General features: G+C 40.4%; 1 protein-coding gene across 1 annotated transcript in view; it reads left to right on the top strand.

Moving 5' to 3' along the window:
- LOC121305179 (interferon-induced very large GTPase 1-like) overlaps window positions 1-6245 on the top strand; it is a 21247-nt gene extending 15002 nt beyond the window's left edge. Inside the window, exons 2-5 of the mRNA XM_041236722.1 lie at window positions 143-178; window positions 501-773; window positions 3438-3964; window positions 5485-6245. Coding sequence (XP_041092656.1) covers window positions 143-178; window positions 501-773; window positions 3438-3964; window positions 5485-6168 — 1520 coding nt within the window. The 3' untranslated portion in view covers window positions 6169-6245. The remainder of the gene's footprint in view (window positions 1-142; window positions 179-500; window positions 774-3437; window positions 3965-5484) is intronic.
- Window positions 6246-19684: the final 13439 nt, after the last annotated feature.

Genomic DNA, 19684 nt, shown 5'->3' on the forward strand with positions numbered 1-19684 from the left:
CATTCAGTCCTCTGATTTCTTAACTGCCCTCACTCAAAAACCCTGCCCTAGGTTGTTACTGCAAGCAGTGCACTAGATTTTGCGCTTGCTTCAGATGCAAGGTATGCCTGTAATTCAGTCACTGTGTAATATGTTCCTGCAGGAACCTCGGATATCTCCTCAGAGAAGAGCGTGCCAGGTGAGAGGGCTCAAGAGGCTGAACTTCAGGTAGAAATGAAGAAAACGCAGGTCAGCCAAATCACTCACTTTGCTGAGGACACCAGAGGAGTGCCGAGCTCAGAGTTCTCTGGACGCTACACCCATCATCCCAAACCCTCAAGACCAGGACAAACCTCAGGGTCCAGCAGACACGTCGCCTGTCACCTCTACTGCTCAAGGGATTCAGAGCATGCCTGCTTCAAGATCTCTCTGTACAAGTAAGAAATATTTATTTACAACTCTTCTGAATATTAGTCTCTCAGTCTACTGTGACGTTATATCAGTTCTCTTTTCTCTTCCAGAACCTTCTACTCCAGGAGAGATAAAGATAGACTCAGTGGGAAGCAACTCTGTCTCTCTGAGCTGGGGCAGTCCTGCCAGTATGGACGAGATCCCTCACAGTTTTAAAGTTACCTCTTCAAGCTTTGTAGAGGACAACATTCTTTCCATCACTGCACCCTCCAATTCTACTGTCATGTCTGAGCTGAGACCTGGGAGAGAGTACAGCTTCACAGTCACCACAGTGCTGGAGAATGGGACCCAGAGCACGCCTGTTTCAACATCTGCCTGTACAAGTAAGGATCAGTTCTCTGCAATGCAGGGTATTAGCCTCATAGGTTATCTCTACTTCCTTTTTGTCTCATTCCAGCTCAAGTAGACCACTGTCTTGTATTTCATACACTATTATATAACAGTGGAACTGACTGACTTCAACAGGGTTTGCAAATCCGTATATCCTACAACATACTGACTCCGTATAGAATGGTTACATGCTGCACTTAAACCCAGGGGGCTCCATTTAATCAGAAGAAAGAGACAATTACACCTAGATGTGTTTTGATCTCCTTTTAAAGATTGTGATTCTCAAGGACAGACATAAACTCTCATGCAGTAGTGCTAGAGGGGTATTGCTTTGCAGTTGAATTTAAAGGGTACATGAGGACCTTTTTATTTGATTGTGTTACGTGTTCCCATGTGTTGCTACAACTGTTTACGTAAGGTGTGTGTTTTATATTTTGACCACTTTTTTAAACTTTTAAATTGCATTCCCTGCCTCAAGATGGCTTCACATGTACCTGCATGGACCTCTCAGAACTACATTTCCCATCATCCTCCTGCTCATTGGTAAATCCATCTGTTACATATGTGAGTAGGAGGATGATGGGAACTGTAGTTCTGAGAGGTCCATGTGGGTGCATCGGGAGCCATCTTAAATACTTAAGCTAAGTAGATACCTGTTACTGCTTCCCTTTCAGAAATATCTCTAGAAGCTGTGCAAGCTGGGCCTGGAGAACTGCTTCCCAGGCAGGATTACATTGAGTACTGTTCTTGAGATCGGATCAGAGAGTATTACTGATGAACCGATTCAGTCACTAAAGAAACTTCCCTGGTGCTTTCTGAAAAGACTAATGATGGTAAATGTGACAGCTCGGAGTACCAGGTGCAGTGCTGCTGAGACAGATACAGACTCGAAATTGCAAGACCCTGATAGTGTTCTTGAACTTATTGATAGTAATGATTATCAAGAGAGTAATAAAATCAATCCACTTGATCTCGTAACAGCACTCTTTCTGTGCTCAGATAGCTTCCTGCAGCAGGAAATGATGTTAAAAATGTCGATGTGCCAGTTTGCTGTACCTCTCTTGCTCCCCGACTGCAGCACCAGCCAGTGTACATTAATGCTGTGGGCCACGCGAGACATTGTGAAGAAGTTTAGACCCCGTTCATTAGCCGACTCGAAAGGGTTTGTAGAAGACAGTATAGTCAGCACTGCCATGCCAATGATCTCTTTTGTCAGGCTGGGTGACTGCAGTTTATCAAAGTCTCAGATTCTGAATCAGGTTCTCGGCAACCCCCAGCAGTACCATGATGTCTTTATCCATCGTAATATGGAATTGCAAACGGTCTAGTGGAAATAGGTTGGTACCTTCCTTGTGGAAAGAACAACTTGGACATCTTTTCAGAACCTGTAGCTGTTGCCAACCTTCGTGGAAATCTCCTTTCCTTTCAGAAACAGTTTTCCACTTTATGTCAAACATCCTTGGCAGTCTTCATATTTTTAGACAGTATTGCAGAGAGCGAGTACAATCTCTTGTCCTCTGCAGGAAATATTAAAGCCCAATTGTTTTTGGTTGCACATTTTCCAAAGAATACAGAGAAACACATAAACTCTCTGAAAGACTTAGCATCCAATTTAAAATTAAGTAGAAATCGGATCCTATTGAAGAAACAGCAAATCAATGATGCAGACTTCGTGTCAAAACTGCGCTTAACTATGAATAAAATCATGGAAAACTGTCAACAAAAAATGACTATTGAAGACATGTCTACTGTAGCACATGAATTGGGGATCTCTGTAGATGAAGACTGCACTGAATGTCAGAACGCTAAGAGAAATGCTGCAGAAATCACATCTAGCATCAACGATGTGGTGCGATATAAAGAGGATCAGTTGCCATTGCAAGGGAAGCTTTGGAAGGAGCTGGCTAAAATAGAAAAGGAGGAGTGCAGACTACAGAAGGCAGGAGACCAGCCTATTGAAAAGTATAAGAATAAACTCCAAAAAGAAATACAGAAACTGAGATAACAACAAATGAGTTATGATTTGTCTGAAGCAATGCAGTGTTTCATCTCTGCCATATCCACTGAAAGCAAACAAGAACGATCCTATTTTCTAAAGTGGATGAGAATGAACTTGGATGTTAAGGCATGAAAAAAGCTTTCTGGTCTTCGTGAAGAATACAAAGAAAAGAGTTGCAAGTTGTCAGAGAACAAAGACATAATTGCATCCCTGGATCGACAAATATCTAACAGCTCTTTAGGAATTGAGCATTTCATGCGTGAAATGGGGCAGCTTTATGAAGCTGCATGCTACCATACTGACTATAAGAAATATTGTAAGCAGTTTGAACATCTTCCCAGTTTGGGGGCAGATCTGTTGTTGGATGGCTTCCCCCTTGAGCTGGTGGATGGAGATGCATCAAATATCCCTGTAAGGTGGGTGACCAATGTTCTAACAAAGCTCCATGAGAAAGTCCAACATAAGAGCAGGGTGCTGGTTGTAACAGTGTTGGGAGTCCAATGCACTGGGAAGTCTGCCCTCCTCAACACAATGTTTGGGGTTCAGTTTGCAGTTAGCAGTGGTAGATGCACGAGAGGAGCCTTCATGCTGTTAATCAGAGTCAAAGAGGATCTTGAAGAGCTAAACTGTGATTTTATCTTGGTAATTGACACTGAAGGTCTCAAATCTCCAGAGTTGGCACAACTAGAAGACAGCTATGAACATGACAATGAGCTTGCAACACTGGTCGTTGGATTGAGTGATGTCACCATAATAAACATTGCAATGGAGAACTCCACAGAGATGAAAGATACCCTACAGATCATGCTGCATGCCTTTCTTAGAATGAAGGAAGTGGGAAAGAAACCAAACTGTCAGTTTGTGCACCAGAATGTGGGGGACGTGTCTGCTCATGACAAAAACATGCGGGAGAGGAAAATGCTTTTAGAACAGCTGAATGAGATGACACAGGCAGCTTCCAGAATGGAGAAGGGACCCAACAGAAAATTCACTGATATAATGGAGTATGATGCAGAGAACAATAACTGGTACATCCCGGACCTGTGGCATGGTAACCCTCCAATGGCACCAGTGAACACCGGCTACAGTGAGACTGTGTATGAGTTCAAGAAGAGCTTGATTGAGCTCTTAAAAAGCTGCAGTGACCAAAAGCCTCCTGCACAAATTACAGAGTTCTTGGAATGGGTGGGAAGTTTGTGGAAAGCAGTTAAATATGAGAAATTCATCTTCAGCTTCAGAAATAGTCTAGTGGCTGAGGCTTACAGTAATCTCTGTGTTGAGTTTAATAACTGAGAATGGGACTTCCGGAAGGACATGTATACCTGGCTAGCAAATGCTGAGACAAGGATTTCTAGCCTTTGCAGCTCAAACTACGACGACTTTATGGGCAGTTTAACAGCTGAGGCATCTTCCGAATTGGCAAAGCAAGACAACAAAATTCAGGAGAAACTGGCTAATTATTACAAGAAAAAGAATGGAAATGTTCATCTAGTGGAAAAGCACAGAGAAGGCTTTGTGAACAGCATTAAAAGTCTTAGGATAGAAATTGAAAACTCTGTGAAAAACAACTGCGAGACCAACATTGCTATACACAAAGAGAAGAAAAAAATTAACGCTATTCGTGAAAAATATAGAGCCACAATTGAACGGAAAGTACTGTGCCTACTTGATGAGTGTAAGAAAAGAAAAAGCCCTTTATCTGAAGCGCAGCTGGAGAAAGAATTTGAAACAATGTGGAATCAGACAGTCTCTGAACTGAATTTTCAATGTTTAGAGACACGAGATATTGTATCAGACATACTGAATAAATTGAGGATAAATTTAGAAAGGCACGGCAGTCAAGTTCAGAAGGAATTAAGTGAGGTGAAAAAGTTGACCGATTGTGAACAAACACGCTTTATTGCAACAGAGAAGCACTTCCACAGCCAGAAAGTAAATGAGAAGCCAGGTCTTTGGTCTATGTGGAGGAATAGGTTGACGATGTTGTCAGGGAAACCTGAAAGAAAAGAACCGGAAAACAAAGCAACTGAGATGGCAAATGAAATACAAATATGTCAGCAGTTTGTATCGCAGCAAACATCAGATAAAGCAGATTATCATGATAACTACATAAGAGAGTTACTGCAAATAATTGACAAAAAGCTAGAAAATGTAGAGACTCTGAAGACCAACAGCCAATTTGAACTCTATCTAAAGCTCCATATCTGTGGCTACGCTGCCAGGGAATTTCAGAAGATGCATGAGCACTTCAATGAAAAAAATGACCCCAAGAAAGCTCTGGAAAAATGTAGACCTCAGTACTGTTCAAACTTCATTGATCTTTACCATGAGAAGGATCAATGCAGAAAAACAGCTGAAGAATTCACTGAGCGCTGCCTCAAGCCTGCAGTGAGGGAGTATGTCTATCCCAAGGGCTTTGTTGACGTTGTAGATGAAATGTTGACTGGTGGACAGTCTTTGGAATACAGTTCCCGGTCATTTTTCCAGTTCTCACTTTTAAAGCACATTCTAGATGAAGATAATTTTCAAATCTATGTGTTGTACCATAGAAACTATGGTAAATTTGTAAAGAATTGGATATCGAATCATATTGTTCAGACATTTTCAAAAGATGCCAAAATAGGGGATTTACAAGTCCAACGTCTTGAAACAATAACAACAAAAATTGAAGCAGCTATTGGAAATGCCCGGAAAGAAACAGCTGACACCAAACCACCTCATGGTTTATCCAGAGGATCTGCAGCAACCTGGATAAGGACCTTGTGATCTCCAGGGAGGAGGAGTTAGGAGCAGTGCTGTTTCTAAAGAATTCAAACAATAAGGAGTTTGCTCAATATCTCCAGGATCATGTGAAAGATCTGGCCGTTGCTCTAAGGGCTGAATTTTCTCAAGGTTGTGATGTTGAGAAGAAACTTATCAATCTGCCATTCAAGCCGCAGGACGAGCTGTTCAAGAGGATGTTTGGTTGTGGAAAGCAGTGTCCGTTCTGCAAGGTCCCCTGTGAGGCAGGAGGCCAGGACCACAAAGAGCACCACGCATCAGTGCATCGACCACAAGGGCTGGGTAGGTACAGACATGTAAGTAACGAGAAACTAACCGAGAATGTGTGCACCTCTAATGTATTCAGCGAAACCAAATTCAGGAATAGTGACACAAAGGGGGAGTGGCATCCCTATAAAGACTATCGGAGATTCTACCCTGACTGGAACATTCCCCCAGATCCCAGTATTGAAGCCTCTGACTACTGGAAGTACGTGCTGACTAGATTTAATGAAGAATTTGCAGTGGAGTATAATGCAAAGCCTGCTGATGTCCCAAAAGAATGGAGAAGCATAACAAAAGAAATGGCAAAGAAAAGTGTGAGTAAGTTGTTCAATGTTAAGACATAAGCCGTCAAACCTGCAGTTAAACAATGCTAATGTCATTGAAATGAATGGAGCCTCTTTTGAAGTGGCACAAAGATGCCTCCTATACCTTTCTAACAGCAATAAATACATCTATTGTAATGGAAGAAAAAAGGTTAAATATGTTTTTTGGTTCATGTCTTTGAATGCACTCTTGGATATATATGCAAATCTATTCCTCAAAACAGACTTCAATTTATCTCAAAGTCTGTCTGTAAAATCACTTTTCAAGAGTAAATCTGTTTTATCAGCAATACTAGACAGGTTGTGCATTTGGCAATTCGTGATTGTGTGATTGGTAAACTTTAGAACATACTTTTATACAGAGGAAAATGCTTTCTGTATAAAATGAAGGTTGAATGCAGTGTTTTTTGTTTCTCTCTCTCCTGTTTTCCTAATAGATTAACAATGTACTTGCTCAGCCTTGGTATGCATGAGATTTAATGAGCAGCTGATGCTTGTAAGGGTGTTTTCTAGTAAAATTAATCATTACTTAATTCTTGTTTCTTTTTTCCAATTCCTGCAAACATATTGTATTTAGAAATAAAGTTTGGTTAAACATAAAACGAGTGTGCTTTCTTTAAACCTGCAAACTTCAATATGAATGTCCTGGTCTCTCTAATGTTGTTTTTGATAAGTTAGTTCAAGATTACTGCTAATCAGGGTCTGTGAAACCAGATAGATATATATAGATTCAACATCACATTTATAAAACACTGCAAATATTAATGTTAGTACTTTAAGATGTGTCACTCCTCCTTCGAATCCAAAAGGAGGCAGATAGCAGTCACGAATCAGAAAAAGAAGACGCTTTTAAAAATAAAACACATGTTGACTGTTAAATCCAGATTGGAGCCCAGGTGAAGAATGAGAGGCGAATGAATTAGCCTGCTGACTGTCTAAATGTTTAGTGAAAATAAAACGGTGCACCTGAAAGGGTTTCAAATCTGTCTCTCCATTTTCAACCATAAAACAAAACATCTGCAAACAAAGTGAACTGGTGTGTTTTGTGTTTTATGGATTTTATTTGAGAGCCATGAAGGACAATAAGACGTTTTTGCCTTGGAATAGCTGTACAAGCCAACCAGTTGATGAATACTGTTTTCAGGAAACAAACAATATATTTACACCGAAATAGTTTAGAAATACCATACTGTACCTCAAGATCTTCCAGATCAGTGCTGTTTATTCGGGAGAATATGTTAAAGATCTGTAAAGTACAAAACAAATGCACAATAAAACCCAGCCACCACAAGACTATAGTAGAACCCTGTCTGCCTGAGCATTAAAAACAACATTCACTGTAATTGCAGCTAACAAATTCATTTCAGAAATCTCAGCTGTTTTGCAGGTCCATTAGTTAAATAGGTTTCAACTGTGCAGTTTTGAAAGACATGCATGCTATACCACACAAGAATTGTCATTTTAAAAACATTGCTGATTCTACTTTAGATAAAAGGAAAAATTCTCAGTTTCTAACCCTTTATCTTGGGTGATCTGTTTGCACTTGGACTTCCTGGGTTATTTTATCTGAGCAGTGTCTTCTGGATCTAATCATGTTATTGGCTAAAAGCATGCCAGTCAAAGGGGGAAGCAGCTGGTTGGTTAATGACAGATAAGAAGCCAGTGAAGGGGTGGAGATAATTTCACCCTTCAGTGTAAATGATGCAAGTGCAACTCTGAAAACAGAGATGTCTTGAAGTGCAGTATTGAAATATCTGCAAGGAGTGATTGATGCATTTTCTTCATTAATATGGTAATTTTGAAAAAGTTTAACATAATGTGTGTGACTTTTATATAAGATCATGAGAGCCTGACAAAGTAATGGCAACATATTATATAGCATTTCCAGAAATTTCTAACTCGAGTCTTTCTGGAGCTATCACATCTTCACAGAGCTGATCCCTCCACCATACTTTAGACATAAAAATACAAATGTACACTTCCTAACCAGCACCAATGAACTTTAGCATCATTAGAAACTTGATCTTTAAAAAGAAAAAATAATGTTAAATGTCATGTGTTTACCAGGTAAGAACTAAAAGCAGCGCTTAGAGCTGAAAGTTTCAAACCGACTTCTTTATTCTGCTTAGCATCAGCAGAGCCTTCGGTGTCGACCAAGAACACTGCAATCTTAAACATGAATATATATGCATTACATTTCCTTCATGAAACTCATGCACAGTAAACGCGTTATTTTCCATGTTTGTACTGTAATAACCTTTGCTAAGGGGCTGGTTCATTAACTTTTCTGCCTTACTACACTGCTGTGAATTTACCAGCGGATAACAAAGCAGAAAAAGGATAGTATGTGGTGTCTACTATGGTTATGATAAAATTATCGACAAAACTGTACGTGCATTCATTTTCTGAATAAGTTTAAACAAAAAACAGCACAGATTACGAGCCCAAATAACGCACCTGGCACATGGGTAAGAGAATAATTACATTTCATAAACAACAGCGGTTCTATCTTTAATCTGGGATCAGACATCTTAACATCCTGTAGTCATATTCATAATGTTTTAGGTGAAGCAACATTAAAGAAATAAGACGAAGAAGAAGAAGAAGAAGAAGCCAATATAAGTTGTTGCGTTTACTCTTTCCCTTTCATTCGATTTCACAAAGAAAGGTTTGCTCCAGATCCAGATGCCCTTTGTTGTGCTGTCATCCCCAGTCTTCCATTCAAATCCCTCAAAACCTCCCCATCCCCACTCATCCAGGAGTCATCTTCACATCTCTGCCAATACAGCAACCACTGTCAGAGCCAGAAGAGCTACAACTAAAACAGCCAGATAATCACAAATAAAACCAATTCAAAAACAAATACACTTAATACTTCATCATTAATACAAGGCATTTATTGTTAAGCTTGTTTTATTTATTTATTTATTTATTGCATTGAAAGAGTGTATAAACCCGATACAGAAATGGGCTTAAAAATAAACCCAACAAACTGCTTGAAGGTGAGCGATGTTGTGAAAAAACACTGTGAAATAAACAACATAGTATACATGTGAGTGTATATATATATATATATATATATATATATATATATATATATATATATATGTGTGTGCCACTGGGTATATAACTATAGATATTGGCATTTGATTTGGTGATTGCCAATGTTTATTTTGTAGAAATTGATTCAGTTTTATGCTAAATTGAACCCTGAATGTACAAAAAAAAAATTAATAAAGCAACACTTACCTGTTCCTTTGTTGAATACTTTGTGAATTCCCCATGATTAATTCTTGGTTGCGTATTCACTTCTAATTAAAAATAAATAAATACATAAATATATATAATCGATCCAACTGAGAAACTTTGGTGCACTAAAATGGTAGAGGTTGTGCATTTTCATTAGAATTGAAGTTGTATCAAGTGTTAATTATTCAACATCACAATGCACTACACACTACACGATAAAACATCTTAAAGTATTTACTCAGATTTATAATTGACTTTTTTCACTTTCCACTAAACTAGGGCGAAATGTAATTCAAGAGGTGTGAACAGTGTGGCTGCAGGGGTGACATCAGATCAGAAACAAGTGAATGGCGGGACAAAACTGAAACGCAACGGCACTCAGTGTTTTATTAAATAGACAACAAAACAAACAGCTGGAACAAAACAAAAGACACAAACAAAAAGGCACGTTGGCCAAACAAATAATAAAGAACTATCGTGCTGGTTTTCAGCCAGCACGTATAGCAACTGTCTGCTCTCTTCTACAGACTTACGTCTCTCCCTTGACTCCGACAGCCGCAGACGTTTATATTCAGGCCGAGGGGTAATAAGATAATTAATAGCTCGTTAACCCCTCATCTTTTTTAGCTAATATTCTGGTCGTTAATTAGAGAAAGAACCGTGCTATAAATTAAGAATACATTGTATTAATGCGTTTTTTTTTCTGTATTTATATTGTAACGATCTCGGTTCGCACCTCACACAGGGCGAGTCAATCCACACATGGGCTGGGGACGGGTGAGACCCGGAATACCTGCATGGTTTCTGAACTGTTTGCTTTTATCTACTTGTTTAAAAAAAAAAAAAAAGTTAAACATTATGATGGGATGTAGGGTACCTTTGAAACCACAGCTTAGTGGTTTTATGACTGTGATAAGTGGTTGATGGTGGCCATTTTGGAGCCCTCATGTTGAGGTCAAGAGTCAAAATGGACACCAGTTTCCAAAACATTGAACACAGGTGAAGCTGGTTAAGCTACTACCACGTGATATAAAAGTCAGAATACATGTTTGTTTAGTGAGGTTGTGTAAAGGAAAAGAGGAGTGTGGAGAGAGAGAGAGAGAGAGGATCCATGGGGTTTGAAAACAAAAGGAAGGCATTATAAGAAAGCTATTAAAAGAAAGTTACTATCTGAAAATATGTTTTGGTTTTTTCAGGGTAAAAGGAATTAGCCTTCCCTGCCTTAGGTTTAGGTTTTATTTAAAAGAAAATAACTGTTGGCAAGGGAGTTAGGGTTTTGTTTGTTTATTTTGATTTGTACATGTCTGGAAATAATAAAAGTCTGCAAACCGAGCTAAAATTCTTGAGATTCTTTTGGCGCTCGCACATAAAAGTGGTGATAGAGCCCCGGGCGATCCGGACTAGAGGGGCTTCATCACAACATGTAAAAGAGGCACTGGTATAGGGTCAGAAAGTGGTACGCGTATCAAAACGTGACCCGTGTAACATCAGAAAATGATATGCTGTGATTGACTACTGCACAAATCACTATGAACAAGGCAAACTGTAGATCTTCTGCAAAATGGGGAATGTTTACGGTTTTAGAAAAGCCAATATGTTGCTCATCAGTTAAAGTCACATGAATTGGTTGAATTGTGAAAAAAAAAAATGCGTTAAAAAGGAATTTAAATGCCAAACATGTTCCGGTTAAAAGAAATCGACAATCCATTTTCTAATATACTTTAAAAGTAGACTATTCTAAAAATAAACTGCCACAAATGAGTAACACACTTCGTCTAATGGGATGTTAGGTTGCTTTGTTGTAGCTATATGGATAGATAAGAATACAAATGCCAATCCTCTTAGATTTAGGACTGTGTTTTTAATACCTACATAACCCGTAGTCTGTATTAAAGTCATAAACAATCTCATCTGGCCAGTTAACATGAGTGGTTTGTCTCACGTGCATTGGCAATGCGTGGGCAAGGAAAGCTTGTGAAAATGCCCAAAAAACGGTCGCACTATTTTAACGGGAAAGTCTCATTTACCCACAAGAATCAAGGAAATGCTTGTTAAATCAATGCCCACTTACACACTAATTAGCCCACCCACGTGCCTTACCTAAAGCCACGTTGGAATACATAGGTTACCATGGACCAAAGATGGCTGCAGGACAGTTATTTTTTTTGTTTGCAGAATTTTCCTTATCAGATTGATGTTGCAGATAACCCTTTTTTTCTACGTCTTGTAAAACTTTGCACGAGGTTTAGCATGAATGGAGAAGTTTAAAATAATGTGTTTTTACACACATAAACAATATCTTCAAATAACAATAATAGATAACCATATAATACACACAGGGGCGGGGTGTACCCCTTCATAAGGCATTATCGTTACGATATACCTCACCAAGGTTGCCACTGTGTTTTTTCTCCATTTTCACGGAAACATGCTGAAGGATTCCTCGCAATACAACCACATATGCCCAGTTATAGCATCAGCTACACCTGTGCAGTGTAAGGAGCTTGCTGCCTGCTGCACTTAATTGTGTGGCAGAAAGCCTAGCCAGGTTATTATCATGTCTAATAAAAATTAATAAGCAGTTAAATATAAAGGAAACAAACGTAATGATTTTAAGGGTTTCGAGGTAAATGCTGAAAATTAAAAGTAATTATTCCATCCAATGTTTTCTACTCAACACTATGTTTAGCTGTTTTTTTTTGCAGCAGTTCTTAGTTAATTGGCATTAGCAAATTAAGAGTTAATGTATTGACTTGTTTATATCCACCATTCAGATCTCTGGGCCTCGTCTCGCCTAGCCGTTCCTGGTTTCCTCTGGGCGTATTATTCAAGGGTTAGTCTACCAATCTATTTGTTCAAAGGGAAGTCGTTTGTTGAGTGCCAGAGGAACCCTGACTCTGAGGCTGCATCATTTCCTGAACTCTGGATGAGAGATTACCAATTTCATATTTTCTGCTGCTGGTTTATTTTTCTGCCCTAGACAATTTCAGTAAGGACATTGTTTATTTCTTTCTGGGCATTTGTATTGTTTTGGGGTGAATTCTGCCCTGTGGAGAAGGCCTCCAATTGGACTATCCTTTTTTTCATATCGATTGCACATATTTATAGTTTTTTGTTTTAATTGTGGATGTATTTTTCTTTCTTTGTTTTCTTTGGCAGACTCACAACCAGTATTTCTGTTTCTATCTTATTGTTCTCCACACCTCAATACACATCTATTACAGGGATTACTGTCTCCCCCTGTATGTTTGCTCTTGGTTTCTGGCACTCAGCTCACCTACCTGAGGGAAATGCACAGGAGATCCAGCAGTTCCTGCAGGATGTCCCACAAATTCCAAAGGAGGAGGCAGGAGGCTTGGAGCCCCTGCTTGCATTGCAAGATCTCACTGATGCAATGCAGCAAATGCAAAACGGCTAAGCGCCGAGACTGGATGGAATCACTGTGGAATTTTATAAAGAGTGGTGCATGTGTAAAAGCCTTGTGCAGAAAGTCAGATATTCTAAATCTCATTGCAACAAATACTTAGTTATATTAGTGCCACAGTGCATGAATTGTTATGTTGTCACAATACAATACTTCTATTACTGCTATCTATCTAAATCTCATTGCCATATTCACTCTCTGTAACTGTAATGATGCCGTTGTGTGTTAACTGAAACAGATGCAGATGGGATAAATTCCCCATTGACGTGAATGAGTGGATTCAGACTAGCGGGTTTTCACTTCTCTCACTCGAGCACAGTAATACACGGCAGAGTCTTCAGTCTTCAGGCTGTTCATTTGTAAATACAGCATGCTGTTGGAATCGTCTCTGGAGATGGTGAATCTTCCCTGAATAGACAGGGCATAGTATGTGGTGCTACCATGCATATGAGCCACCCATTCTAGACCCTTTCAAGGAGCTTGCAAAATCCAATGCATCCAGTAGCTGCTGAACGTGAATCCAAAGGCTTTACTGGACAGTTTTTCTCTCCAGGCTTTTTAACTGCTTGTGGCAAAGTGGTTGGTAAGGGGAACAGGTGTAGCGGTGATGCGATGCAGGTGTGATGAACAGACAACAGTGATTCAGTGAACAAGTGTTTATTTGTGCTGTTTCCAGGTCTGGCGACTGTCAAATAATAAATCCCCGGCCGTACACAACAATGTGTAAAGCGCGGGGATGGCGAACACAGTACAGTCTCACACACAAACAAAGGCACGGTCACCAGTCCTGGGTGATATTCAAACGTGCAGGTGCTCTGTGCAGTGGTGCTCCGGATAGTGCTTTACGTGGCGACAGCTCCGGAGGTGTGCGTTAACTGTCTAGTGGTGCGAAAAAGACAGACAATTATAAACAAACAAAGACAACACACAACACGTAACACGCTCTGAGAGCTCCTCTCTCAGTCCTTCTCTCCTCACGTTACCCAAACGAAGGAAAAGATCAGCGTTACCCTGGCCCCTATATGTAATCCCGCATGATATCTAGGTAAACGGTTGCAGCTGCCTTATTACTTGCAGCTGCCTCTCGTTTACCTTTCAAATCAATACGGTCTTACAACAGAGTCGCGCTTCTTTCCAGGCTGACCCACTTCCCTGACCCTGAAACGAACTGTCAGGCCAGCCCTTCCAGATACTTCTCCTCTCGTTCTTTAGCGCCCTCACAGGTCGGGAGGAAGATTCATCACCAGAACTCATCTTTCCGTCATACTGCTGCTCCGGACTCAGTCAACACTACATCAGACCAGACACCTTGAGGAAAAAATCAAACAACGTACAGTAACTACTGCTAAAACATCAAGTAATATACAGAATCAATGCAGGCTAATCTCCACAAGTGTCTCAGACTTACTTGGCAGAGCTAATATTATTATAGAGTGCTTTAAACACCTTTTAACACCTGAGAAACAAAAAGAGGACCAGTTAGAAAAGCCCCCAACACTTCCGTAATTAATAAAAAAAACATATATGATTATGATTTCCATTACATGAGAGTAGATGTTAAACTTCATGCTGATTTGAACTCAGCTCTCACCAAGATAAGCACCAACTAAGACGTAGCTTTACAGTAAACTAATGTGATCCATCTGCATCTCCATCCATTTGTGTTTCTTTCCATCTGATGATGTAGATATCCTTCTGCCTGATTTTGATGGCTGAAGTGTAATGCTGGCTCCAGGGATCAGCTCATTTTGCCTCCCCAGCACATCAGCACACACAACGACTGTGATGCTGGCTCCGGGGATCAACCCAGTGGGGTCTACCCAGCGCATCAGCATGACAACCATCTGGATTGAGGTTGTCATGCTGATGCGCTGGGGAAGGTAGATCTCTGGGGTGTTCAAGTGGGCACCTTCTGTCCTTGGTGACAATGTCTGGTCGAAGGTTAGTGGTGGCAATCTCAGGTGGAAAAATAAGCCTGTCAAAATCTAACCCCTTATATGATGAAAGTCATGCAAAGCTAGGGGGTGCTACCCCTAGTTCCAACGCCCCTGAGAATAGATAATGTACACACAATCCACTCAAGGTCTTTTTCACATTAGAATTGGATACTCAAATCACGCTCCTACCTTCCAACAGACCCCATCAGCAAATCAGCTGTGCTCCTCAAAAAGACACACAAAGCACGCCCTCAGTCGCTTGGTAAGAGTCTCAAAAAAACATTCCAAACAGCAACCGTCATTATATTACACGTCCCTGTTTAAATATTCATGTTATTTATATTTCTTAAAATCTAAGGCTGCATGTGCAAAAATACAATCTAAAACGATTTAATATCTGTTTCTGCAATGTAGCAGTCGAGAAAAATAGCAGCCTCCCCTAGAGCACAGGTAAACAACGGAAAAAGCCTAATATTTCTGGCATTGTTATCCCATCACATATAGGCAACAGTACTCAACTTTTGCTTGTAGTTACTGTCAGATGTCCTTTCCTGGTTCAATTCCTTTCTCCCCTCTAGGCATTCCACTACTGGAGCTTTTCAAAACAGCCACCGCTGCTTGCAAAGGTAATTCCCATCTCCTTCCATTCCCTTGGCTCCAGTTTGTGCTTTCTGTTCCATTTTTATATCCATCTCCTCAGGGTTTGTAAGGGTGATAGGGCCAACGCAGGTGAATTTACGTTGTAATGTGGGGAGCAAGTGGCAATCCCTATAGATCGCTTCCGTGGTAACTGTAGGTCCAGACCTACTCCGTTCCCGCCGGTACATTGAATGAGGTTACCAGCATGATTCACTAGCAGTTGCTAGGCTCAGCATTGCTTGGGGTCGGGCTGTTCGCAGTCCCTCCCACAGTGTTCGGCAGAAAGGCTGAACCCTGAAAGGCTACATTGAACCATCTGGATCACTCCAATAGGGTTTTTGACACCTTGCGAAATGCCACAGCAGCGTTCACACGTCCCCAGTGGATTCAAGCTCACAACTTGTCCCAGAGCAGTAATTACTGCAGTTTTGCAGGATCTATTGATAAGAGGAGTTTCTCTCTACATCAATGGCTATCAGATAGACCTTTCGGCTTACCATGTAAATTGACTCAGTCTCTCCAGGAGAACAATTTGGAAGTGCTTAGGTTGGCTTCGGCTGCCTATGAAGGACACTGTTGTGTGGAAGCGACAGCGAGTGGGAGAAGTACAGGCGTGGAAAAGTACAGAGCAGTTTAGAAACAGTAAGGAGAAATTGCATCTTTAATTGCTTTAATCAGAAAACACAGGACATTGGGGAAACACAGCAGCAGCTCAAAGTCAAACAGCCTGTGGCAGGCTGGTAAGTGGATAGAGGCCCAGAGACAGTCTGGAGTTCAGAAAAATAACTATTTTATTATAAACACAAAAATGAAAGGGCACAAGGGCCAAAACAAAGCAATTTAAACACAAAATAAACAAAATAAAGCAAAAATACACTCACAAAAATAAAGGTTTCCAGGCTGGGCAATGCCTTCACTGGATTCAAAACATTCCAAACAACCACAAACACCAAAACACCAACCTGTTTCCTCAGCTCCCTCCTCCCAAATGAAAAGCAGAGGCCTCCTTTTATGTCAGGTGGCTGGGCGCTGATTGATCGTTAATTAAACTAATCATCTAATCAACCCCAGCCACCTGAACACAATGAACCAAGGCAGGTAGGGGAATTTAACCCCATCCCTGCCAATTTCTAAAGAGCAGAGCTGTGCTCCGCCACACAGCCGCATGTGTTTTTCTGATAACAAACAAGCTGAAACTCGGAGCAGCTGATTCAAATTCAGCGCCGTTCTGAGACACGGGCGAGGGGAGGAGCCAACAGCACAGCAGAACAACGCAGTTAAACGAGGCAGTCTTCCCAGCGACAGCGAGTGGAAGCGACAGCGAGTGGGAGAAGTACAGGCGTGGAAAAGTACAGAGCAGTTTAGAAGCAGTTGGAAAGCAGGTTGACGGCTGCAGAAGAAAATAAACTTAAAAAAAAAACCCTCAACATGGTCTTCAAGCCAGTAATCTGTGACACCTGCTTGATGTGGGAAATCCGAGAAAACCCAGCGGAGCTAAACCAAGTGTGCGTAAAGTGCCGCGCGATCCAGGACTTGCATAAACTAGTAAGTATGCTAGAAATGGAGCTGGAAGAAGTGAGACAGCAACAGGATCTTGAGGAACTGGCACACCCACAATTCATGGAAGTCTGCATCACCCCTAGCAGACTGAAAGCCACCAAGGAGATAGAAGGTCAGAACAGCTGGGTTCAGGTAGGCAGAAGCAGGGAAAAAAAGAAACTTCCTCAAACACAACCACCAGAAATCAAAACAACCAACAAATTTGAGTCACTTCAGAATTTTGATGAGCAGAACCAACAACAAGAGAATGAAAGGAACAACATCCAGGATCCCATTGACAGTGGTGACCAGACAGCAAAAAGAAGGGAGGTCATGATTGTTGGGGACTCCATATTGAGAAACACAGCAAGTTCAATTTGCAGTTTGGACCCCCTTACTACAACAGTGTGCTGCCTTCCGGGAGCCTCGGTCAAGCACATCACTGAGAACGTGGACAGGCTGCTAGAATGAACAGGAGACGACCCGGTAGTAGTCGTCCATATCGGTACAAACAACATTGGAAGAGACAGACCAAAATCCCTGCAAAACAAATTCAGAGAGCTAGGAAGGAAATTAAAAGAGAAAACCAAAACTGTGGTATTTTCTGGTATACTACCGGCACCTTGCAAAGGACCATATGGACAGCTGGAAATAATTAATCAAAACGCATGGCTGAAGACGTGGTGCACACGGGAAGGCTTCACCTATCTTGATCATTGGACCACATTCTACAACAAGGACTATCTGTATAGACGGGACGGACTGCACTTAAATAACAAGGGAACCAGTCTACTTGGAGAAAAGATCCTCGAGCAGGTTCAGAAGCATTTAAACTAGAAAGGAAGGGGGGAGAAATCAACAAAAAAACAGAAGGGAGACCACATCAAAACAAGACAACAACTCAGGTAAGACAACCATTAAATGTATTTATCTAAATGCTAGAAGTATCAGAAACAAAATTCTAGAACTTGAAGCTACTGCACTAACAAGTAACTATGATGTGATAGGTGTTACAGAAACTTGGTTGTCTGAGAGTGATGGGGACGAATATAATATTTGTGGGTATACACTGTATAGGAAAGACAGGCAGGACAGAAGAGGAGGAGGGGTAGCGCTATACATAAGAAACAGTCTTGAAGCCCAGGTGTTAAACCTGGACAAAGAAAATAAAGCCGAATCAATATGGGTCAGAATAACGGACAAAAATTCAAAGGGCATAATAATAGGAGCATGCTATAGACCGCCAGATTCAGACGGTGAGCAAAATAATCTGTTAGAAATGTGTGTAGCAAAGGAGAAGCCATACTAATGGGGGATTTCAACTTCCCCCATATAAAATGGGAAAACCCGGTGGGTAGCACGAAGGATGAAATTGAAATGGTGGAAATGACAAATGACTGCTTCCTAACACAATTTGTCAAGGCACCGACTAGAGGGGAGGCATGCCTTGATTTAGTCTTTTCAAATAACGAAGACAGAATAACTAAAAAAGAGGTCAGAGAACCACTGGCAAACTCAGACCACAACATGGTCTCATTTGAAGTGTTTTTTAAAACCCCAAAAGTAATGACTAAAGCTAAGGTTTACAATTTTAGAAAAGCAAACTATGAAGGTATGAAACAGAGACTAACAGAAGTAGATTGGAGTAAAATAGAGAAAACACCCACAGAAGAAGGATGGTTGTTCTTCAAAAATGTAGTACTAGAGGTGCAAAACAATTACATCCCTAAAGTAGACAAATCTAAATGTAAAACTAAATTGCCAAAATGGTTTAATAGATCAATTAAAAAAAAAAAAATATTCAGTGAAAACAGGCACTTTACAGAGCATTAAAAAAGGACCAAAAAGAAAGTATGCAGAAAGAGTACACAGAACTGCAAATGCAAGTCAAAAAGGAAGTTAGAAAGGCCAAGAGAGAAATAGAAATGAACATTGCTAAGGGAGCTAAAACCAATTCCAAAATGTTTTTCCAATATTACAACAGCAAGAGAACATTCAAAGAGGAGATTAAATGTTTAAGAGATACAAATGGCAAAATCGTAGATGAAGAAAAAAAAAATAGCAAATATATTAAATGATTACTTTTCACAAGTTTTTACAAAGGAAGATACTGACAACATGCCCCACATGTCATCCAGTTCCTATCCAGTTTTAAATAACTTTAGCATAACTGAGGCAGAAGTGTTAAAGGGACTAGGAGCTCTTAAAATAAACAAATCCCCTGGGCCGGATGAGATCCTCCCAATAGTACTCAAAGAAATGAAAGAAGTAATTTACAAACCGCTAACCAAGATCATGCAGCAGTCTCTTGACACAGGGGTGGTACCGACAGACTGGAAAATTGCAAACGTAATACCGATCCACAAAAAGGGAAACAAAACTGAACCAGGTAACTACAGACCAGTAAGCCTGACTTCTATTATATGCAAACTTATGGAAACTATAATAAGATCCAAAATGGAAAATTACCTATATGGTAACAGGGTCCTGGGATACAGTCAACATGGTTTTAGGAAAGGGAGATCGTGTCTAACTAACTTGCTTGATTTTTTTGAGGATGCAACATCGATAATGGATAATTGCAAAGCATATGACATGGTTTATTTAGATTTCCAGAAAGCTTTTGACAAAGTCCCGCACAAAAAGATTAATTCTCAAACTGAACGCAGTTGGGATTCAAGGAAACGCATGTACATGGATTAGGGAGTGGTTAACATGTAGAAAACAGAAAGTACTGATTAGAGGAAAA

This window comes from Polyodon spathula, chromosome 42, assembly GCF_017654505.1.
Source record: "Polyodon spathula isolate WHYD16114869_AA chromosome 42, ASM1765450v1, whole genome shotgun sequence".
NCBI lineage: Eukaryota > Metazoa > Chordata > Actinopteri > Acipenseriformes > Polyodontidae > Polyodon > Polyodon spathula.